Source organism: Oryzias latipes, chromosome 8 (genome assembly GCF_053564925.1).
Source record: "Oryzias latipes strain Hd-rR chromosome 8, Olatipes_Hd-rR_3.1".
Classification (NCBI taxonomy): domain Eukaryota; kingdom Metazoa; phylum Chordata; class Actinopteri; order Beloniformes; family Adrianichthyidae; genus Oryzias; species Oryzias latipes.
Window position 1 is genome coordinate 24,796,510 of NC_136244.1, and position 24,879 is coordinate 24,821,388.

At 40.0% G+C, this 24,879-nt stretch overlaps 1 protein-coding gene across 5 annotated transcripts in view; it reads right to left on the reverse strand.

Moving 5' to 3' along the window:
- The window catches only part of mybpc2a (myosin binding protein Ca), a 64,695-nt gene that overhangs the window by 11,350 nt on the left and 28,466 nt on the right, over window positions 1–24,879 (reverse strand). For 3 of the 5 annotated variants that reach the window (XM_078951862.1, XM_011477804.4, XM_078951864.1), the window contains 14 exons: window positions 24,598–24,612; window positions 24,017–24,091; window positions 23,752–23,900; window positions 22,202–22,319; window positions 21,914–21,962; window positions 17,063–17,119; window positions 16,817–16,986; window positions 16,432–16,564; window positions 13,239–13,363; window positions 8,181–8,286; window positions 5,480–5,649; window positions 2,464–2,629; window positions 1,312–1,418; window positions 1,184–1,213 (listed from right to left, as the gene is read on the reverse strand). In XM_078951862.1, coding sequence (XP_078807988.1) covers window positions 1,184–1,213; window positions 1,312–1,418; window positions 2,464–2,629; window positions 5,480–5,649; window positions 8,181–8,286; window positions 13,239–13,363; window positions 16,432–16,564; window positions 16,817–16,986; window positions 17,063–17,119; window positions 21,914–21,962; window positions 22,202–22,319; window positions 23,752–23,900; window positions 24,017–24,091; window positions 24,598–24,612 — 1,470 coding nt within the window. The remainder of the gene's footprint in view (window positions 1–1,183; window positions 1,214–1,311; window positions 1,419–2,463; window positions 2,630–5,479; window positions 5,650–8,180; window positions 8,287–13,238; window positions 13,364–16,431; window positions 16,565–16,816; window positions 16,987–17,062; window positions 17,120–21,913; window positions 21,963–22,201; window positions 22,320–23,751; window positions 23,901–24,016; window positions 24,092–24,597; window positions 24,613–24,879) is intronic. The other 2 variants (XM_023957339.2, XM_078951865.1) reach the window with 1 other exon arrangement.

Here is a 24,879-nt window from a genome sequence, read left to right on the forward strand (position 1 = left end):
ACACGCACACACGCATACACACAAACACACACAAACACATGTTTAGGATTAAAATTATCGATTTCCTAATTGAAATGCAAGATTATGATACATTTTAAACTCAAAACGTTTTCAACCAGTCAGATGGAAACATAGTTTATTTATTATGTTGTCCTTAATGTCCCGAACACATTTACAGAAAATTAAGAATAAAATTGAATTTCTGAACATTTTTCTTTATTCGAATTGTTGTGAATCAGGAGCAGATCTTTGTAGGACAATTTTTTTTTACCCCATCGTCAGATTTTATTTTTTTTATTTTTTTTATATATAAATGAAAATCATCCAATGCAGTATTTTTTCATTTTTATTTTCTAAGAGGTCTGTTTTTGCAGCTGGGCCACAACCTGCCTGCTCCAAGCTTTCAGCAACAGGGATGGGAAGAGGGGGCAGGGTTGCTACCCGCCAACAGTCCCCCCAACAACTTAGAGGCACAATTCGAATAAACTCCAGTTGCTACGCAGAAACCGTGTCCTAGAAAACAACAGGTGTTTTTATTTGGGCTAAGAACGACATAATAAAAATTAATAGACCACCTGGAACGCTTTGAAAACATATTTTAAAAAAATGATCAGAATGGGTCTTTAAAGTGAAATTAATCTGGATTTCTGCTTTACTATTTTTTTTTGGATTCTTAAATGTATCTACTTTATCCTTAAGTCTCTCTTAGCAGGCAAGCAGGCTTTCTTTTTTCTCAGCTGATGATATTCATCTTAGAAATTGAATTACCTGCAAAATGTCTTGAATGTAATGGATGAACTATTGACATTTTAATATAAATTGTGTTTTTTTTTCTAGATTAACAAGTTCAGAAAACATTTATAATTGTTGGATGCAATTTGGGCTCTATCTATATAACCTAAAATGCTGTTTAAAATGTCGTTAAAATTCATTCTTGCCCTCTGATATCTGCGATTTAATGACCCATCTGCGTTGAATTTATGATGCCGAGGCCTTGGGACAGCACCATTACCTGTTTTGGTCACTGCTCATCATTGCTTCATCAAAAGAGCTTTCCATTAACTGAATCGGTAGTTTAGGTGAAATAAAAACTGATTGACGTCTGAGACGTCTGGCCAAATACAGAAGATTTTCAGCCCAAACGTAACACGCATGATAAGTAAAAAGAAGAAAGAAAAATTACCTTGTCGGGGAATATAATCAATCTTGATCTCTGTGAAGAAAAATATACAATCAGACCTTTTAAAAATGCCTGGTTTACCATCGAAACAGCATAAATGATTCATGAACCAGTCCATGCTTCTCTCTCACCCAAGAAATTGAGTTTTGCCGACAGGGAAAGTGCATAGCCATCTGGGACAAAGGTATAATCTCCAGCATCTGAGGGCTTCACATCATCAATTGTCAGCTTGTGGGTCCTGAAGACATTACCAGGAGTAACCAGGGAGACAACGCTTGTTATGACATGCGTTTATGCAAAGGACAGTTGTCTTGGCGACATTCTCACACAGGCAAAATTGCAAAAAGGAGAAACAAACTAAATGGCTTTCACCTTGTGTGACCGTGGTCGCCGTGGCAGATCTGCTGCCAGAGGCTGAAATGATGGAGGGATTACTGAGAGAAACCTCAAACCCTCTGCGCGTGTACGCTGCATGTGGGTGTTAGAAAAGTGTGTGCATGTGTGTGAGAAATTGGAGCCTCACTGATTGCAGTGTATCCCAAAAAAATGGGTCAAACAACTAAGAAAACCCTCAGGTGATGGCTTGCCAAGCCATGTGGAAGATATTGCTTATGGTTGTGTGTTTGTGTGAGTTTGAATGTGTGAAACTGCGTGTGAAGGAAAAAAGACTAAAAGAAGGGGAAATGACACTGTCTATTTTCAGTGTGTTTGGATATAATTAAGATGGGCATAATTCAATGTGCAACCAGCTTTCTCATGATTTGTGGCTGACTCTAACCTGTCCTGTCATGACAGTTTATCTTTGGCAAGAAAAGTTTTTTTTTAGCATTACAGACTTTCCATTAAAATCTGACACTTTTTTTAATAAAACCTCTTTATGCCGTATGTCGCTAATTTGCATCGTACCAAATAAGCCAGGACGCCGCTTAATTTAGCATCACCTTGAACCACAAAATCATTGAGTAACACTATTTAAATAATGAAATAATGAAAATTTCTTTTAAAATAATGAACTTCTCTATTTTGTTGTATTTGCCGGTACTGTTATATTATATTTATTTGGATTTTGGTGGCGAAAATGTAAAAAAAGATCAATAGTTAACAAATAAAAGCAAAACATTCTTAGCGAACACAATTGTTTTTTTTAAGTTTGTGGCAGCTTGAAAGCCATGTCTCACTGCAGCAGAGAGAGAAAAAAAAGAGTCTGGAATTTTTAGAAATATATATAAAATGTATTTATATCACCTTTTTTTTTTTAAAGGCAACCCAATGAGCAGAAATACCTTCCAATGTGGGATATTTTGATGCGATCACTGGCTTCAACTTCAACGCCGTCCTTAAACCATTTCCCCGTGACCTTTTCATCCGAGACCTCACACTTGAACACGGCCTGTTCTGCTGCCTTCAGTGTCAGATCAGCGATGCTCTGAAGAACCTCCAGCTCTTTTTCTGCAGCAGGAAAGCAAATAAAAACATCGAAAAAGATCCCGGTGTTTCTATACTTCATTATTGTTAAACATATGTAATGGTTTACATTACAAGTTGCAGATCATTTGACTCCTAACCTTAAAAATAATTTCCAAGTGTTGCACATTCTTTCCACTAATGCTGGAGAATTAAATACATACATTTCATAATTTTGATTAATATGAAGGCACCTCAGCATGCTGGCCTTGTTTCTGAATGAGAACCATGTTGTTTTTCTGTGACAGTTTTTCTAAGCAGTTCAGTGTCGCTGTGGTAGGATTTACACTCCTAACAATTTAAAGGACTAGTTAGAAATTCATAGACATACAAAGTTAGAAATACACTGAATATACTAAAAATATAACCTATAGAATAGAATAGAAAATTGACATATACATTCTATCCTACTGAGAACTCGACCATTCCATTATGTCCTCTGTAGGGGACAATTGTTTTTTTGTATGTGTTCTTTACTCATTTAAGGTTCTCTTCTAAGAACTGATGTTCTTGAATAAGGACGTCCCGGCCTTTCTAATTATACACCATGTGTTTCGGCGAGTTTGTGAGAAGTTTGGTTTCTTGGCGACACAAAACAGCGTCTACAGAGGCTTTTTAGTATAATCCAGAGGGCATCATTATACTCCATACGCAGCCTCTGCATCCATGCCCTGTTATGAGTCCGTAGGTGTGTGGAATACAGAGCTGAGCAGAAATAAATACTAGAACCTTGAACATAAGCGTTGGCCTTGTGTCACTACACACATTCAATGCTTGCATTGGTTTTGGCATTAATTCTTTAAATGTTTGTGTGAGAGTTAATCTTTGTTGGAATCAACTCTTGGAGCCTACAGTTTTGGAGGCAGACACCACCTCCACCCTTGACTTAAAGCTTTCCTATTGCCAAAGCTGATCGTTTGAGGTGGCCTTTAACCCTTGTGCTATCTTAGATGACCCCACCCTTACATTGACGTGTTCTCCCTACCATGACAAAGGAGGATAAAGGTGGAAAGATTTCATGTAATCCATGGACACCAGTGTCTGTCTAGTGGGTCTAGATGACCCAACTCCCAATGTTAAAGTACCTAGGATAGCACAAGGGTTAATGGCCCGAGGACGAGCCTTTAGCAATGCCAAAGGTGTAATTTTATTATTTCTGCTTATCTCTGTGCACAGTTAGAAATGCACTACTGACAAACCTTTTTTTTTTTGCCTATAAGTTTATCATTAAAAAAAAGAAAAGATTTGTTTTGGGGGGAAAAATCTTCTGACCTGCTGTTATCAAACCTACTATTGGTTTGATTTATCAGTTTACACTGATTCTATCAGTTTTCTGACCAACTGGCTGAGATTTGCTTTCTTTGAAGTGATTTGTAGATGACTGCTTTTGTTGGTTTTTTATTAAACCGCACTAAACTTGGCTCACTAAGCAGACATTTCTGCAAAAAGCTTTGAGGAATTTTAAAATAAAACATCTTGTCTTTGCTTTTTTAACATCAATCTTATTTTATGCTCTGAAAAAAATGAAATCATCTTCGTTTTGTATTTTTCTCCCATCGTGAAGCTGATTTTACTAAAATCCCTGATTTAAAGTATATAGTTGATTAAATTATGTTTTTAATAACGTCTTTTTATGGCGTAACGTATATTCTTCACTCAAGCTTCAAACCCTCTTTTTTGTCAGATTTGTATTAAATACAGCTGAGAAATCTTAGAATTGGATGTACAAGACGGTAAATGAGCACATTTCTAAAAGATGTTGAGTTATTCTTTTCTGAGAAACTTTTGACATTAAAATCTAATGGTGTAACTGATTAAAATCCTACTGTGTAATGTGCTGGTTTCGAGGAGACCGTGGCTTCATCCTCTCACACAGTAATCAATTAGGAGCCTCATCTGGCTTGCAAGTCTGCAGTGACTGTCACATCTTGATGGTTGAAGCCAAATACCAGTGTTGGAGGTGTAAAAGAAAATGAGTATGACGAAGAGTGTGATAAACTAGCGATACAGGGGATTAATGAAGGAATATTAATTGTGACATCGGTAATGACTAATTTATTGCCTTTCATGCTTGTCAGAGGGGAAGGCGTCAAGATGTACAGATTAAATTTTTTCATGAAAATCTCAATTTTGTGTCGCTGAGCTTTAAAAACAAGCGGTTATTTTAAATCTTCTGGAGTTTTCTCATCCAACTACTTTCAAATTGTTTCAAATTTTCAAAACTTCTTTCTCAACATTTCACCAACATGTTCAATTTTAATAATGAATTTCATGAATTCCCGACTCTGGGTGGCTGTCTCATCGGAGCACCTTTCTCTCGCACAACTCAGTCACAGTTTAGTGTCTTATAGAGAGGATGTAAAATTTGGAACAGTCTTCCTTCCCCTTTCAAAGAACTCTCACAAACTCTTTTTAAAAACCTCTAAAGAGGTTTCTTCCTAATAATGGTACTTTTCCATATGGCACGTCTATTTTAGTTTGATATAAGTATGTAATTGCACGAATTGAATATGTATTGTTTTTACTTGACGGTATTGTTTTTTAGCTTATAAACTCATTATGAGGGGGGTTGCCACATGTTAGGCCCCTTGTGGGTTTTTGACAACCATCCATCACATCCAGCATTGTTGTCTATTGTGTTTTCATTTACTTTTTTTGATAAGTGATAAATGAAATTATATATATATATATATATAAATATATATAAAATGTGCTTTAAAAATATATATATATATATATATGATTCTGTATATTTTTTTTTTTTAAGCACATTTTTGTTTTCTGTTTTATATCTACTCCTAATGTCACCATCATTTTTGTATTGGAAAGGAATACCTTCAACTTCCAGCTCTGCCTTTGACTCTCCACCGCTGGTAAAGACGTAATACGTTCCAATATCCTCTCTTGTTGCCTCATTTATGATCAAAATGTGCTTTTTCCCATCTTTTTTGAAGCGATACTTTGAACCTGCTGTTTCTCTGTTCAGCTCATCTCCATCTTTCATCCTGTAGAGAGAGAAAAAAGGATTTTGGACACTTCAGAGAGGAGAGGAAGAGCTTCTGATTGACATTTCAGCAACGTTCTACATGGTTTGGCTTAAGAGAGGTGTGCAACGAAGATAAGAGGAGACTAACAGGCTGGCAGGTTGGCTTGAACCCAAAGCCAGAGTTTTATATGCCAAAGGCTGCCTCTTTTAAACCTGGTAAGATCAACATGGTTGCTCTTGTTGAATACATAACCAGCACCAGTGGAGCTTCAGCTAAGGATAAAAGGGCCTTTCACACTTGCAGCGATAAGCATAATAATACTGATGTGAGCATACACACTTCTTCTGGGTGATGGAATTCTATTAGCAGTGACGCCACCGTCAAGCACACCGCTGTACTCAGGCCTGAAACAGAACGTGGTAAAGCTGCACAAAGAAGAACATCAGGAGGTTGTGAGTTTATGAAATTCTGCAGAGATGGGAGGAGTGTTATGGGTCGGTAACATGAATCTGCAGAGTTTGTCTTTGTCCTTTCTCCCTATGTTGTTTGTTCTGCACATACACGAGTGTGAGGCCAATGACCACACTAGGTTTACGTAACATGTTATTACATTACTTCCATTTCCAGAAGTCTTGTTTCCTCTTCGGTTCTGATTTAGGCTGCGCTTTCTTTCGAGGGGCAGCTAAAATCTAAGTTTGTTTGTTTTTATTCTTCTTTGTTATATTATATTTTTTAAATTGGAAACATGTAGTTCGATGCAAAGATTGGACATTAAGTGTGAAAGGTAAAAAAAATATACATCGGTGATCCTGCAGACCCTTATGTTGGTGACTTTTCAAAGAGTTAGAGGCATATTGAACCTATGCAGCTTTATGTAATGCAAAGCAGATGGGCCTGGCTGGTCAGGGGTTCATCCTGCAGGAAGATAGTGACTCCAAATATAAGTGTAGGCCAAGGTAGAACCATTTAATGCCTTAAACTCAAACTTTATTTATTTGTATTGCGCCTTTCATTCCAGTTGAAAACACAAAACCCTTAGTCAACAAGCACCTGTACAGGCTCTGCAGGTTTTTGGGCTGTCTGGGTCCGTGGAAGGGGGGAGAGGAGCAGCCACATCATAAAAGGGGAGCAGGTCTTGAGACTCGTACGGGCCCCTCAAAGGACATCATGAAAATGGAACATACCATAGTTGTGCGTGTGGTAAGTGTCTTGTGAAGGATTTGTGAGGCTAAAATAAGTCCCACGCACTTATGACATACGAGTGATGCTGTTGTGTGGTGTCCTTACGCCACACTCTGGTCCTTACTAAGGTGCAAGTATTGGTTCCTTACTGAACGCCCCTTATGCTTTGTGCACAGGGTGTGCTGGTGAAAGTGCCCGCAGGATGCCCGCAGGATGCCCACAAACTACAGTCTGATTATCTAATTTTCTCATTTCTAACAGTCAAGCAAGCACGCATTTATTTCTAACGGGTCCAGTACACAGGTTTCGCCTGAATCTAACCTACCTCACCCTTACTTACCTGTGTTGTATAAGTGTTCACGTTGCCTGCAGCATGCATGTGGAAAAAAATGTACATGAACATTTTCACCTTATGGGCTCACTGAGTGGTCTACGACCTTAAAATATCCCCCGGGCCATCTTTGTGCTCCGTACAGATTTACCAACTTTTCTCTTTCAGAAAGCCCATATCAACCTGTAGTTGTGACTAAGGTCTTAGTTGTTTTCTTGTTTTAGGTTGTAGTGAGTCATCCAAGTGGATAGTTTTCCATAAAAATCTAGAAATAAATGTATGAAGGAAAAATTAATAGCAAACAGCTATGAGAGTCTTGTTGCTTTTTTTACCTAGTAGCTGATTTCCCAACAGTTCAGCCTGGAGATTGTCGTTAACGAAATCAGAGAAGAGCAAGCGAGCATTGGTTAGATTACTTCCCCAGGAAATCAGTCTGTTCTCATTGTGACTGGCATTAAACTTAAACTTCTTCATTTTATTACAAACATTTTGTATTATAATCTCAACAAAAACATCAATATATTTATGTAATGCAGAAAATGCTTTAAGTCTATGTAAGTCATTCATTTACTTGTATTGTTTGTGTATTTTACTCTACAGAGTATTTTTTTAACAAAGAACATAATTCTTCTTGTAGTAAACCAATAAACTCCTTTAAATTACTTTAAAAATCTATTTTATTAGCCGTCCTAGACGTACTTCATTTCAGTAGCTGTAATCTACAGCTGCCGCACTGTAGCAGTTATGCATCGAGTGCGCAGACTTGGAATAAATAGCCAACATAACTTGCTTCTTTGCACACATATAGAATGTACTGCCGGCCTTTTTCTTCTCTCTTATTTACATCAAAAGTGTTGCTTTGTGCCCTAATAAGTCTCCCTTATTCCTCTCAAATATGCTTTTCATAAACCTCCTCTGAACCTTATCCAGTTACAACAGATTGAAGAAGGTTTGTGGCAGAAAACAAAAGAGAGCACATGCAGCTGTATTTGAATTTTCATGCTCGTGTAAAGTCAAATAAAGCCCAACAGTTCACCATTTGACGTTGGCTCCTTCCTCCGAGACTTCCACTTCAAAAACCACCTTCTCACCCTCGACAGTATGAACATCATCAAGCAGTTTGGTGATGGTGACTGGAGGCTCTGAAGGAAAAAAGGGAAAAAATGGAAATTGTTTAGATCATATTAGTTGTATCGACGTAAATACGTGTGTTTATTAAATTCAAAAAAGCTAGTATGATTGTTGCCTCTGTTAGTATTTCATTTAGAAAGCTGCCCAGTCACACTTACAGCACAGTCGCACAAAAACCAACGCAAGACATTGTTTGCGCTTGAATCACACCTCAACATACACCTAAAGTCCTTATCAAAACCCCCAAACTGATCCGTCATGTGGAGGTGGAAGGTACGTGGAGTCTCCTGAGGGAGCGGGGCTCACATTGTGTAACCACATGGTGTGGTGCTTGATGCTCTGCTAGGCCCAGCAGTTTGTCATCGTCAGCAGCCAGTCCCCCTCCAGACATTTTAATACTCTCAGCCGGTGAGCTCACACACTCTCTGAGCCCCAGTCACAGCGCCACGAAAACATGAGCAATTTGACTGCAGGCCACACCAAATGACTGGATGCCTTCAGTGCAAAATGTGCTTTTTTTGAATAAAAACAGAGGAATATGTTTCTGTCAGGAACACACACAGAATAAGTGAGAAAAGTAAAATAGCTATAGGCTGCTTGAAAGTGAGGTTGTACTTTTATGTTGGTGTATACAGAGCGTTGCTGGGGAGGACATTACTTCAGCGTAATGGGTCATAACGCAGTGGCTTTGTGGGGAGGGTTAAGCTTCAGAGGTTTTCTCCTTGTCCTTTTAGTTTTAATATTATTGTCATTGCCTTTAGGGTGCTTTTAGCCTTTAGTAATCCAGAAGAATCGACTCAGTTGGGCAGGAAAAAAGCTAAAAAGCTTGACATTTGTGTTTGCTTCTTTCTTTCTCATTGCATTTTTGTGACTGAACCTTCTGGACAATGTCCTGCGTTACAACAGCTAATACTTTAGGGGCAGTGTCACCCAAATACTTGGCTCATGGGCGTTCACCTTCACTTATTCAATGGATTCAATGGTCACATGTCAAAAAATTTACAATATATATTTTAATTACAGTTGTTATAGTCGTTGAATTTGACCACAGAGAAAACACTCCAAGTATTAAGGATGCCACAATTCTCTTTTTAAAACCAATTTGTGTGTTACACCATTGAGCTTAATTATGGGGAAATGTATAGTAGCATCCTTACATACCTTTAGTTCCACGATAAAAGTGTCAAATATAGATTATTCCAAATTTAGGAAGAATATTAATTTTTGTTTTCTTTTATTATACCAGGCTTAGTGAGCCAACTGAAATGTTTTCCTTCATTGTTACTTGCATATTAGTACATTAAAATAATTCTGTAATACACAATGTATAGATTAAACCAAAACAAAGGTATGAACTTAATATTGAGGCTTGAACCAGGGGTGTAACGACTGATCGATTAATGTATTTATATTCCAACAAGAATGTAAACCAAATAAATGGATTTACTTTAACATAAAAATGACCAAGTGCATCACAGCAGACAATACATATGTGATGCAGCCACATAACCGATCAACCATCATTCCAGTCCAATGCGTAGAAACACTTTGAATTTAGCACGTGACCATGCAGTGTGCTAGAATGTTCTGTTAAGTCTCTATAGTAAAGTTGTAGCCTTTAAGAGCAACATGCTGATTCACATTTTCTATATTTTGCCTGATACTAAATCCATGCTCACAGAATGAGTTCATCTCACCAAATTTTCAAGCAGAGATGTGTTTGGTTTGCACCAAAGTTTAGACGATTTTGGACATTTTTCATATGATATATAAAAAAATGAAAAATAACAAACTGATGCCTAGTTTAATGCACCCTTAAGGCAACAGAAGAGCTGCAAAGATGCAGAAAACCTGGTTGTGTTTAAAGGATTTCTAAGCCAAATCATCACAAAATTAGACATTAAAACTTTCAGCAACCATGTTTTCTTTTTCTAAATGTTATTGTGTAGCCAATAACCATGAAATATGCTGTATCTGTTGTTGTTTTTACGTAAATACACAGTATAACAGAAAAGTACTGGGTTTTTGGCAAGACTCAACTGAGAGACAGTGAAGATTTTACTGTGTCGATTTAAAATTAAAAGCTGATGGAGGGCTGGGAGTTTCCACTGCTTTAAAAAAAATAGTTAAGAATTCATTTAACTGCAGATTTACTTTGAAAAGAAAATGAAGGAATGATGGGTTTCTGCTAAACAAAAACATTGAATTTTCTTGCGTTTCTGCTGAAGACACAAAAACCTTAGAGTAATTAGAATCATTTATTCTTGTTTTTTGTTTTTATTCAAGCTACTTCTTGATGCTTTTATCTGCTCAATTCCTCTCTGCCTCCACTGAAGTTTACATAAATGAACAATAATGTGTCGGTGTTTGCAAACAGCGACATTAGCAGGTTTTGTCCTCCCCGGAGCAGAAAGAGTTTGGGTGCATGAGGCCTGTATCTCCACAGCATGCATCTTCATATACGGATCTGATTATGTAAAAGCAGGATGGGCAGACGTCTGAAGAGCTGAATTAATATAGAAGCACAAGACACTTTTACATTTATTAAAAGAGACACAGAAAAGATATGACAAATTTAAAGCAATTAGCCTGATTACATAGGCCCTGCTGATTTGATTTGACAGGAAGATTATACAATATGTCGCATAATGTAATGTGATGGCTTTATTAAAAAGCTTTTACCTGAGAATAATGATCAGCTGTTATCAAAGCACTAAAAGAGACAGAATATTTTTGGTTCAAATAATAAAATATTGATTAAAAAAAAAAACGATATGTGGTTGACCTGGAGGCGGCTGAACATCAAAATCATTGGCTGAGAGTAGTTGAGAGCGGTCGTCGGGTTGGGTTTCTAAAAAAAAAAGGCCATTCCTGGGCGTCCTGAGCGTCAGCCAAAGGGCAAACCGATGCTCATGGTCGCATAATGACTGGGCAGATAGCTTTGATTCACTGAAGCCTTAAGGTGTATTCAGACTGGACACATTTGGTCCGCTTTAAGTGAACCAGAGTTCGTTTCCCCTGATAATCCAGAACAAATTTTCAGTCTGAAAACACCCAATCGGGACCTTGGTCCGGGACCGGGAACTGCTCTCCGACCCATCTTTGAGGTGGTCTCGGTTTGTTTCCAATAGGACTGAGCTGCAGGTCGCTCTGAGATTCCTCAGTCTGAAAATAATCCGTCTTCGGAGCGAAAAAAATGAACCAAAACGGCCACCGTAGTCGGTCGTCACATGAAATAAACAGATTAGGAAAGAAGAAGGAATGAAGTATCCCAATGTTTGTACTTCCCAGAATTCTCAATTTTATCTGATCCATCACCAAAAACATAAAAAAAGCACTTTACTATCAGATTTTTTTTCTCGGTTGCTTCAGCAGGTCTGAGTTTATACTATTTGTTGTGTTGATTTTATTGATGACTGTGTTCCCACCAGAAAAAGGAGTTCCTACCGGAAAAATTACGTAACTCTGATTTGATTTGATTTGATTTGTGAACAAAAATGAAACACCCAACCATTTTCTAATGCCTCAAAATGTGGATGCAATTAAGAACCTCACTGAAATTATGCATTCACTCCATCAATTCACATTTAGCTTTTGACAGTTGGACGTTAAGAGGTGTGGTCACTTTAAAATCTGTAAAAAAAAAATTAAATGCTTCTTTTATAGAGCCAAAGGAAAAGTGTTTCAATTCCTACATTACACTTTGAAAATCAGGAATCAGTGAAGTAGTTAATCGGCACTAATGTGTTCTTCATTTAGAAAATCTCTTTGAAAAACAGTTTTTTCATTCCCCTTCACAGGATTCCTCCATCTTCAAAAGGGAAATATACATTATGTCAAATTATTTTCCCAACATTTTAGTTTCCCATATTTGATGGAAGCCGGGGAGAAAGACTTGGGGTTGAGGAGAAAGCCTCACCAGGATGCACTGGTGCTCGATTAATGCTCTAGCCAAGGTAATTCAATTTCAAATCAGACTTCATTACTCCAAAGTTAAATTAAATAGAATCTATCCCCCTTGTGTGATAGATGCAGATCTGTGGAGGGCTCTTTGATCCCATCTTTTCTGGACATGTGCAAAAATGCATCCCTTCTGGCATGAAATATTTAAGTGGTTTCTAAAATATATGATTGTGTTTTCAAGCCCATAGACAGAGTTTGTCTGGATATTCCCCATCCTTAACCATAGCCTTTTGGTGCAAAGTATAATAGGGTATAGAGCAGTCGTCCCCAACCCCCGGGCTGCGGATTGTTATTGGTCTGTGGGAAAGTTGGAAAAAGAAGACATGAGCTTTTTTACATTTTCTTTATGTCCTGATTCTGGAAAAGTTTTATTTTGGGAAAACTGCTGGATTCCCTCCCCCACGTTCAGCTCATTCTTGACACGTGTCAAATCAAGTGGTCAAAGAGCAAAGATACTTCTGCTACTTATATAAAGTGGTTCCCCCGACCGCTAAATTGAAACTCCCAACAAACAAAAAAGACGTTTATTTGGAAAGTTTCTTTTTTGGCTAAAAAAAGAGCCAGACTTCAAAATAAGAGAAAGCTGCATTTAACTGACAAAAACCAGGAGTCTTTCCTCCAAATATGGATTTATTTTGACAGTTGTTCCCACAGACAATAATATTAGTAATGCAGAATATTAAGCAACTGGCTGTCTAATGTTGCAAAGATGCTGCTAATAAAGTGGCTCAAATGGTGGATTGTCTGTTATTATATTTGGAAAATAGTTCTAGTGACTTAATTATTTTTTCTAAATCTTTTCTTTTTCCTGAATGCATTAAAAAGGAGTGTGCATATTACAGTGTTGCATGGAGCTGTGTGGCATAAAAGCACTTAAAAACAGACAACAGCAGAAACACATGAAGGGAACCGAGCTGACAAGCTTCTTGGAGCTCAAATGACAGCGTTTGTTAAAGCGAGCAGAAAAACTCCCCCTCCTGGAAGACAGTGACTCATATACCTTTGACAAAAACCTCGGTGAAGCTCTTCTCCTCCCCAACCACGCACTCATAAGCTGCGTCATCCGACAGGTTGCACTTGTTGATAGTGAGTGTCCTCTTGTTTCCCACGTTCTCAAACACATACCTGCACACACACACATGAGGGGGGACATTAACACAAAGCAGAGATCAATGAACAACAGCGTTCAGAGAATGATGGCGTCACAGTGACTCCGATTTGCATGCAGACCTCCAGAGTTGTGTCTGCAACACGCATACGCGGTATGCATGCAGTGTAAAAACACGGTGACTGAATTCACAAAGCAACATGAAAGAAGGGCTGATGAAAAAAAAAAAAGTTACCTTGGTTACAGGCTGCTGCCTTTACATCAACAGACTACTCCAAGTCCTTTCAGAGTAACGTGATTATATGTGGGCACACCAAAGAAGAAGAATTATTATTGGCTGATCAGCAAGTAAACTTTTATTTTGGAGAAAGTTTGTTGGCAGGGGCATCAGTGTGTTACGTAACTGATAATGCCCGACGAGGTAAGCTTTATCAGAAATTAACGGACGGGCATTGTCCTGCTTATACCATGGTCACTTACGAAAGAAATATGTTTTCATTCAACTTTTTGTTCTTTCATTTTTAATATTGAATAGCTTTTTCTCAAAAAGCGGGCTATTTGATAGGCTCTGTGGCGCGTTGTCATGGTAATGGCTACATAGCCCGCAGCGACTGCGACTGCAGCGGATTAGAATTCGGATATACCTATCATGATGATCAACCAAATTAACCAAACGGTTTAAAGGAAACTCTAAAAATCACTCATCTTTTCTACTGTCTCGTTGTTGTGATAAACTGTGGAATAAGGTATGAGCCCCTGGTTCTTTTTATTTTGTTTTATTGTCTATGTTAATAATTGGTATACCATATAGAAAACTTGGGCTATGTAACCGGAACTTCTCTTTTTAGTGTACATCTTCACTGTGGTTACTCTAAATTGTCCCTAGGTGTGAATGTGAAAGTGCATGGGTGTGTGATTGTATTCACCCGGATCATGGTGTAATGCAAGTTAGAGGCCTGATTTTACGCAAGAAGCCCAGAAGTTAAAAAATGGTGCTGCTTTTAAGCCTCTTTTCATAACTCTGCCAGTTTTTCCTAATTGTAAGTACAAAACCTGTTCCTTTCAATGACTTTTAGTCAGGTTGGAGCTTCGTGGTCAAAGCGCTCTGCTTGGCAGGAACTCCAGGGAGGCTGCGTTCTGTGCGTAATAAAAGCCTCCTCTCCAATGCTAACACTCCTAATGATAACAGAAAGTTGGCTGCCTTACTTTCTACAAACAGCATGAAGATTCTTAAAATAGCAGATGATAGAGCTGTTGGGGGAAAAAAAGACCATTTGCAACAGCTGTACCCTCTTCAATAAAACACCAAAAGCAGCCTTTGAAGGAGGAGAGGGAACGATGAGAGGCAGACACGGAGGCTCAAAACTCAAGCCGCTCTCGTAGCCGTTCCAGCGAGGATTTAAGTAAACTTTTTGACATGAAATGCTCTCTCTGGTTAACCTGGAAACAGCCTTCTTCTCATTACAACTGTGCAAGACATGCCAAGCAGGAAGTTCACGTACCAATCGTTACAAATTTTGTCATTTACCTAAAAGAGATTTTCAAGAAACCAACTGCTAAGATAGTAGAAATGAAATAAAAAGCTGTCATGATCATCAAGCTGCTGTTCCAAGCCATGAATGAAGGTTTTTGTGTTAATGGTTTTTTTGGAGTCTATTGGTGTTGGAAGTTTTTCTGCCAATGATTCTTTCTGCTCAAGGATGCTACAGTTAGATTGTGGATTAATTGGAAGCGCAACACATCATTCAAAAGTTTAAATTTGGTGAAATTGAGTCAAGTAGTGAAGCTTTTACAGCGAACTAAAAATCTACAGGTCTTATCCGACTGCTTTGATTTGATCAGCAGTATACATGTTCCGTTTGTACATTTTACTAATAACGTGTTATCTAGTGACACCATTTCTGTTCCACTTCTTGCAGCAGGTGGACCACAGCAGAAAGGACAAACAATTCCTCCAATGAGGAGGATGAATGCTGTTGGATGTTTTGGACGTTTCATCGCTTTCCTCGCTGCGTAGCTTCCCTCTGCTTGTTCTTAATGCCTTAAGGCTGTGTCACAAAGTCACTGTGTACATTTTGCGTATTTTTCCCATAGGAAATTTTGGTTTTTCATGATACATGTGTGACATACGCAATTCATAATTTTTTCTTGCGTTCCTCATTCGTAGATGTCCGGCGATTGTTCCGTGTGTGTCTAACGAACTAGTCGTTAGTAAGGAGTAAGTGTTGGCCTCTTACTGACCGCATGGGGTGTGCACGTGAAATGTAGGTGCCTGTAGGATGTCCACTCCAACTGTCTTATTTCCTTGTTTCTAACAGTCAGGCTGCACACCAGGAGCGCACACTTACCAGAAGAAATAAATGTGCATGAACATTTTCTCTTTACAGGCTCACCGAGTGGCTTACGATCTTGGACCTGCATGCCTCATACAGGTTCTCCCAGTTTTCGCCCCGCAGACAGCCTGTATCCACCCGAAGGGGCAGCTGGGATTAAAGCATAGCATTCGTTTTGTAGCAGTTTCTAAATCCTCTCAGGTTTGCCTGTAACAGATGTTCCAGTGTTTTGTTTTGGTCCTTTTTTGTACTTTTCGGGACTTTTATAATTATTAAGGTGTTCTTGTTTTGTTTTTTTTCCTAAACAATTTTTATTTTTTAGTTTGTTTAGGCCAAATCCAATTTCTTCCCTACCCCTCCGGCTTCTCTTTACCCCGCCAAGTGTAGGGGCATTCGGAAGGGTAGGGTTGTTCGAAATAGAATACTAAAGGAGAAACCTAAGCAGTAACAACAATAAAGTTAAATACATGAATAAATGGGAGGATCTGGACTTTATTGCATTGTAACAGTCTAGAAATACTTGGAATTCATTCAAATGTAAGGATGAAATGAACTGAATTTGATTAATATTTCTGAAATTGGCTCCGGTGTGGCAGGTAAACTAGAAGCTCAGTGAGCAAACACTAACTGGTTCTTATATTTTCCAGCTAAGTTTGTTCTGTGGTTTTTGTTTCTTTGGTCATTTTGTGATCATTACTCCCTGTGACTTGCTTTTTTGTGCACACAGACATAAAATCTCTGTGGTGGCTCACTTGGCTGACGGTTTGATTTCCTGTCCATTTTTCAACCACTGGATGGTAGCGTTAGGATCAGCCACTTCCACTGTGAGCTGGATCCTCTTGCCGTGGTCCACAGAATAGGCCGGATCCAGCTTTGACAGGAAAACTGGTCAAAAAAAAGACGTCAAGTTAGGATAATTCTACTGCAGCTTTGATAGCAAAATAACCCGTAAGAGCGAACTGCCAGCAATCATGAGCTAACCCCCCCCCTGATCTATAACTTCTCCCTCAAGGCTTTAAAACGCTGCTGGTGTTTACAGCCTCCTGCATTAAAAGGGTCTCGTTTCCTCCCCGCTGTCTCACCCCCCCCGTGCTCAGTCTGCTCATAATATCTCCCCGTCTCTCCTCTGCTGCTCACCATCGCTCTTCTTGGTTTCCCCCTTCATCTTCTTCAGCATCTTCAGCATGCCCCTCAGGTCTGTGATGCCATACTGGAAGGCTATCTTCTCATAGTCGCAGGGCTTGGCTGCCTTTAAAATTTCCCAAACATCCACTTCCTCCTTTGGCTCTTCTGGTTTCTTCCCCTTTCTGAGAAGATAAATCAGACTGAGAATCAAACTGCGACACATGGACTTAGAGGAGGTCTCTCTGGAGACAAGCTCACCTTTTCTTCAGCAGTGCGCTGAAGTCCAGCTCACCTGCATCCTCACCTGCATCTCCACTGTAGATAAAACAGAAAAGATGTCATTTTTTAATCACTCCACTTCATGATACAAGAGATGCATGGGTCTATGAAGTACAGTTTCCTCCAAACCCCAACAAAAGCACAAACGGTAGAGCAAAAATGTGTGTGTGTGTGTGTGTCTTGCTGTCTTGCCCGTCTTTCATCTTGTGTTCTGACAGGTGCAAAAATAGGGTGAGAGAGAAGACAGAGCAGAAGCGCCTGACGAGGACTACATGCTATCATCATGCCCTAAATTCAAGCGACAGACAAAAAGCTCGGCAGACAAGCAACACGTAAACAGCAGACATGACAGGAACGAGCATGAAGATCATTGGGAACATCACACACTGTAAACGCAGCTGAAAAACAAGCCAAAAATACAGCATTTTACTACAAAATGAACAAAGCAGGCAGATGCTTTGTTATGAAGATGTTTAAATGAGGAAATAAAATTTTATGACTGTATCTTTTGTAATTATTCTCAGACAGACCCACTTAGGCGCTTGGACTCATTAATTCATTTTGGCTGCTGTGGTTTTAAATAAAAGATTTTCAGTAGCTCTAAGAGACAATGATCGAATGAGATGATCAGTAGCAGGGAAGTGAATGTGTTGGCATTCAGGGATAAGACATAAATTACTACAAAAATGTTACCGTTAGCAGCTAAATAGTCAAAAATCCCAAAGCGTCTGAGCAGGGTGTCCAGTCTGCTGGGAATGCCTTAAAGGCTTCAAAACGCAAAGGAAATAAACATAACCTTGTTTGAATGCAGTTTCTGCCCGAGTCTGGGTATCTCTGTGCCCGTCCCTAGCCCAGTCTAAACACAGGGTTGTGTCAGGAAGGGCATCCAGCGTAAAAATCTCTGCCTAACCACTTGCATGAACCAATAGATGATGATTAGCTATGGCGATCCTTTATGTGATGTGTCGAAATGTGAACGACAACATTTCCCTCCTCCCGGTCTGTAATATTTTAATTTGTTTAGTTTAAATAGGCAAGCTAAGCAGTTCTGTCCTTTTTATGTTTTTTTTTTCCTTATTTTTAGTGTGACGTAAAAACCCACATGTTCTTGTGGCATTTTTCTGATGATGAAGGACACATGTAAAGAAAATTACGCTTAATTAAAGTAGCTCTGGGATTTTCTTTGTTCAAATCAATGTGAATCGTTTGAAGGAGATCGTATTTGTGACGTGGAAAATGCGCTTGTTGGGCCACAAGCTTCCTGCTACGCTCCCTTCTGATGCAACTTGTAGACAATTACATCCGTGAACGTCATTGTTTTCCTAGTCTGAGCTGGAATTCGGATAAAAACTGTACGACTGCATATATTAGGATATATTTCTCACCATTTTTCTTGCACAGCTAATGTTAGGTTGGGGGTGAAAGGGGCTAACAGTAAAACATGTAAGCAGAGAGCTCTCAGCAACAGGATGGGAAAGGGGGCGGGCTTGCTTGACGCAAACGGCCCCGCCCACAACTCTGAGTTGAATTTTCTAATTAACCACTGCTGCTCTGCAGAAACTATGTTCTAGAAAACGACAGGTGTTTTTCAAATTAGTTAAAAGATCAATGGAAACGATTTGAAACCAGTTTTAAAAATTCTGTTTGAGTTGAAGATCAACAGGAACAGTGGTTTGGACGATCGGATAAGGGACTTTGCTTGGTTTGCTTCTCGTACTTTTTGTCTTCAGCTCATAATGGGCAGAAATTGACAATTAATCCACATTTTTTTCTGTATTCTCCTGTGAATGATTTCAGAAAAGCCCCTATGCTGCATGTTTCTTTATGAGTCTTCCACAGAGCTCCCCCGAGTTTGAGATGAATGCCAGTGTGCCCAAAGTCATTCTGGGTAATCACGCTCATCCCATGGATGAACAGTTCATCCAAGGATAACATCCATCCAGCGTCTCCCTGAGATTCTGATAGGGGTAAAACCTCCTAGGGCCATAATGTCCTTGTTCACAAAAACACACGTAACCGTCAAATGGTTGGCTGAACATTGAGCTGCGTTCGCTGGGCGCCCTGTCCGCATCCTCTTCATTATGTCGGAGAGCCTTAACACTGCGCTAACACTCACTGATGTGAAAAATCAGGACAAAAACTCACAATAAAGCCCGATGACTGAAGAGGCAAAATACAAACTTCCATGACTAAATAATTTATCGTAAAAAAGCAACATGGAAAAACGATGAAGTGATTAAAAACAAATCCAAAGCAGCAATGCAGCCAGTCAATCACGCCCCGCCCCTGAAAATGATCTACATGAAAACAAGAATGCTTGGAGCTGCAGTTTGTGGTGCATCACAGGCAAAAGTCTGGGCTCATTATTTCATCTCCCAGCTCTGAAACATTATCTTGACATTAATACTTAAATGGGTGTACCCATTTACTCGCCAAGACTAAAGTTAAAGTGGAATCAAACAAATGCAGGCTGTGAGTGTTTTTGAAATGCTGTCAAACCCTCCCAGAGTGCGGTGTCCGCCTGCAGTGTACATTCTGCAGGATGGGTTTCCTTTGAAGCCCTTTCAGTCCGCCAACCAGACACAGAGGAGGCCAGATGATGAAGAGGAAACTCCCCTCATGCCTGGGGCGCAAAATGAGGAGTTTGGGCTTTTCTTTAGACATATAACAAACTGTACATAGAATCCGGTTCCTATACCAGCTTCATCTCCTTTAGGGTCATGGGGGCGGGGCTAAGCCCTCCAAGTTTGTACCTGGTTAGGGGTGGATTGTGTACAAGAAAACATTTTTTATCACTGATAAACATTTTTGTACGTTTATACTCAGTTTTGTTTGCATTGACCATAAGAAATATTTCTCGCCTACCAGAAATGTCTGACTTTTGCTCAGAACAGAACGAAAAGTTTACATCTACTAAAGACCCCCTCCGATCATCTATTTTCAAAGCGGTCCTGGCAGTCTCTTAATTATTATTATGCTGTTTTTAGCCAAAATCTTAAAACCTGGGAGCGGCAGTAGTTAGTTGTGGGTGGGACCACTTGAGCAGAGTACCCCCACCCCTCCTTCCCTCCTCACTGCTGAGAGCTCTCTGTTTAAATGCTCTCCTGCCAGCTTGCAGCAGAAATATGCAGCAATCCTAATTTTCTTTTTATGTATCTTCCATCATGAAAAAATGCCACAAGAACATGTTCAAAACACCAATTTTCATTGGAGTGGGTCATCAAAGAAGTGATTATCATATTTGGACTTTTATACTCCGTTTTGTTTGTATTGATCAAAAGACACGTTCCTCCCCTATCAGACATATTTCTTAACTTTCCCTCAGAACAGGATCACGTAATTTTATATATGTTAAACTATTAGGAGTTGTGAGTTTATTTAAGGTTAGAATTCATGGACAAACTCTACACGTGTCATTTTAATGGAGATTGTTCTTTAGGGATGTTTTCAGAGGGAGGACTTCAGCGGCGGCAGCCTGAAGTCCTCAGGGGAAGAGCCTACAAGTCCCACACACCTTTTCTGCAGAGGATTCTTCCATTACTCCTGGCAGACCGTCAGTGCACAGCCATTTTTAGTCTCTCAGCAGGGAGTTGGTCCCAGACTCTGGCTGTGTTGCTCCAGAACTTCCAGATTTCTGTAATGTGTTCCCCACGTTCAGCTACTCATAAATGCTGACCTCTGCTTCAACTCCTGAATTTTCTCTGCTCAGAACACAGATTTATCTTCACAGATAGACAATGATTTTTCAAGTCCCGCATTACGAAGCTACTACCGCCATGTAATATTGTGATTGTGGTTCTTCTTTTTCTGACCAGATCAACTCATTAACAGGGATTCTGTCATCTCCTCAAGGACTTCCAATTGTTCTACTCATTTTGATTCTTTGTCGTTCTGTATTTCAGTCAGATTTGGAGAATGAAGACAAGCTGTGCCTGTCTGAGCGTCAAATTCTGCAGAAATATGTGTGCATCTTTTCCCATCTCTGCGGTGTGACAACACGTCGTCCCTTAACTTCAGGGTTCGTTTTTCTCTCTGCCACTCTCTGCACACACGCCAGGCCTCACACATGTTTAGTATTCATGAAAAAAGCAATCAAACTTCATGTGTGTGATGCGGCTGCCCTTGTTAAAGCAAACACACAGAGAAATGCATTTTATTTGAAACGGCATCCTCAGAGTTAACTTCTGGAGGCTGAGCTGCATGCCCTCCAAAAGATGATGTGTTTACCACTCTAGCAGCATATTTCAATTACACCCAACATCTCAGTTTTGATTTATCACAGCTGCCCCCCCTTCCTGCGTCCTACCTCCCCCTCGTATCCACATTCTGTAAGTAAGCAGACTGAGAACCTGTCTGAACCGTAATGTGATGCCGCCTTTTTTTTTTCCTGCGCCGTTCTAACACAGCCCAAAACAATAATGGAAACATTATTTTTGAGCGCAGTTTCCAAATATGGAACGTAAGCACACTTACAGTAAAAGCAAGAAAGCTGCACAGTCAGCAGGGAAACTGTTGCATCCCACAAAGCAGCAAAGGCCTCCTAATGGGCTATTGCTGAGACATGTGAGAGTGTTGTTACAAGACGCTCCTTGAGATGCAGAAGAGTGAGGCAGCAGACTCGTTGAGACGTGACAGTAAGAGAGAGATGATAGACTGAGTGAGTGACTTGCTGGAACAAAGTCTGCTAACAGTGAGGGATTGACAGACACATGGGCAGAGGCGCTCGGTAAGAATGACAGATGCCCAGAGGCAGCGATCTACAGAGGAGCATATGGGAGACACTGTGACGGGTGACATGTTGAGCAGACCCTTGCCAGCTCTGACACTTACGATCGCTTAAAAGCCTCCAAGATGTTGTCCTGCTGATCCACTTGTGCCGCTGAGAGCAGACAGGAAGAGAAGGGCTGGTGAGAGCGCAGCTAGGTTAATTCATCACACAGCAGGCTGGAGCACCACACGAATAATGGACTGATGACCTCGTGAGGCCACTAAATGATAGGACCTAATGTGTATCACACTCACTGAGTTATTGGCTGACAAAGTCAGTTACATAGTAATAGTGGACATGCTGAATGGAAGATGACAATAATGTGATTAAGTGTCTGTCTGCAGACCCACCCTGCACAGAGACTTCGAATGTGCAGCTGTCGCACTTGTCTTTGGAGGTGACCTCGCAGCGGTAGCCACCTGCGTCTCCATCCACCACTTTGATGATGCTCATCTCGTAAGTGTAGATCTGACAGAGAGAGGGGATGATAAGAACGCATGCAATTAAAAGAGCTGCAACCACATAGGTACACGCACGGATATGCGGTACGTGCTCACCATCACACTCCCAGAGCACGCTGACATAAAGCCATCGCGACACCTTACCTTAAAGTGACATGGCTGCTTTTCTGAGTCGAGTTGGACTTCACATGAATCACGGTTCATTTTATGCTAATTGCAAGAGTGTGTGTTTTTATTTGGGCATATTTCATCGTGTGTTGGCGAGGCTGTGATGTCCGTGACACTAACGGAAAAACAAACTGCAGTCTTGCAGATGCAGATCATTATGTGCATCATTTTAGAGCTGACAGACAGTGACAGTTACACGCAATCCTTCACACATCGCAACTGTTGTGAACAAAAGCTGATTATTTAACAGCTGCTGTTTTTTTGCTCCACTGTGTTCGTTCTTGATCCTTGCAAATAATAAAAATATGACTGACATGCTCAGAAAACTTGTGCAACCTCCATCATAAATATTTTTAATCTGTGTTTACGTTAGAACGGACTTAGGGCAATCTATTTTTCTTTTTTTCAATGGAATAATCATCATTTAGTTACTCTGGTTGGTAAAAACTGTTGTTGTTTTTTTTAGATAAAATAAAAATATATATCCAATAAGTCAAATGTGAACACGTTTTTCTCTTGAAGATGGATAGAGGTGTCTGGGAGCTTTTATGTCAAATAGGAACATCAGCCATCATAATGATGACACCCATCATTGGTCTTTCAGATACTCATGCTCACATTTACAGAATTAAAGTCACACTCCGCTTATCTGTTGATCTATCTCAAGAGCGTTCCCGGTGCTCTTTAAATTAGGATTATGACATTTTTAGATCTCTCACACCCCAACCTAACATTACCGCCACAACAAAACGGCGAGCAGTATTGGAACAATATTACTTAACCCAGACTCCACCTCAGGCGACAAAATCAAAAACGTACACGGATCTAGTCGTCTACAAATGGATGCATCATAATTGCGGGAGTTTGTGTTGGGGTGGACGATACCGGGAATTTGAGTATCGAAAATTACAGGGCTAGTATTGATGATACCAATACCAATACTTTTATCTTCAAATGTTGTGATAATAGAATAATTTTGGAAATAAACCATTTCACACCATTTAGACAGTGCTGCCAGATTGAGCATTTTTCCACTCAAATCAGACGGGAATTTGCTCAGATTTACTTCTTTGTTTCCCAAAAAGTTCTAAAAAGATCCTAAACATAATTTATTACATTTTTCATACAAGAGCATTTTTGCAGAACATACTTCATATAATTAGAGTATTTAATTCTGAATTCAATATGTTCCAGTTTCAATAAAGTCATTTTAAAGGTCTTAACAAATGGAGATCCACTTCCTGCCCAAACTCTAACCACAGATCTTGTACCTTGGTGTTCCTGTCATAAGACTCCTTGAACTGCAGGTGCTTTCCAGCCTTGCTGACCAGATCCAGCCACTTCCCCTTCAGCCACTTCATGGCCGGCTTCCTGGTCAGGCTTGAGGAGTCCACTTTAGCCACAAACGTGATGTCCTTCCCTGCAGTTACCAGATATGAGACGCTGCGATTTATTGGAAGCCACGGTCCGTCCACGTCCACCCCCCCGACATAGAGCATTTAATTCAAGTGTTTGATGGCCGGCCGTTCGCCATACCTTTGGTGGCGGTGACGCTCTCTGGCTTCTGCACGAACAGACCGCTCACCTCTGGGTTTTCTCCTGGCGCTTCATCTGCAGAGTGGATGACACAGGGCGAATCAAAACAAAACTTCTGTGATATGGAGACACAGTGGACGACACAGTACAAAGGGACCAAGCAAACCCTTAAAACCCGCTTCTGAAAATTCATTCAATTTGTTCATCTAATTTGAGGGTAAAGAAACCAATAACCTTCCTTCCTCTTCTAAGGTCAGGTTTTTTCCTGCTACATGGTTGTTTTGAGCTAAAACTACAGTTCTGCTACATATCATCTAAAACTTTTTGAAAACAATGGATCAGACTGATCTGCAAGCAGCAAAGAAACTCCCCAGATCACCTCTGAAGACGTCACATTAGGGTTGACTCTGCTATAACCTGCCAGCAGGTACAGTCTTATCTTGACAGTAAAAAATAAAAAATAAAAGCTGCTACTTTGTGTGCTCACTTGCTTCTTTTTCAAGTAAATTGATATAACCTTTGTAAGGTGTTTGCTTGTCAGTTGATACACTAACAGACGCTAACACGTTCATGTCTCTTACCATCAGGAGGCAGCTCTGCACGGAGGGGGAAAAACAGAGCGAGCGTCAGTCTGAGCAGAAGCTGTGCTGTTGAACAAATGCGTTAATTTGCCCAACGATAACCTTCGCTTCAGGTGAGGAAGACTCACCTATCAAAGCAGCGTGCTCTCACACTCCTGAAGGCACACCTTTCTGTCTCCAGCCCAACATTAACAGCTTTTGTCTTCCCAAAGTTCCTCTAAGCGTGCTAAAGTCAGGCTGGTTAAAGCCTGCGTACATTTGTCTGGTTTGTGTCATGCTATC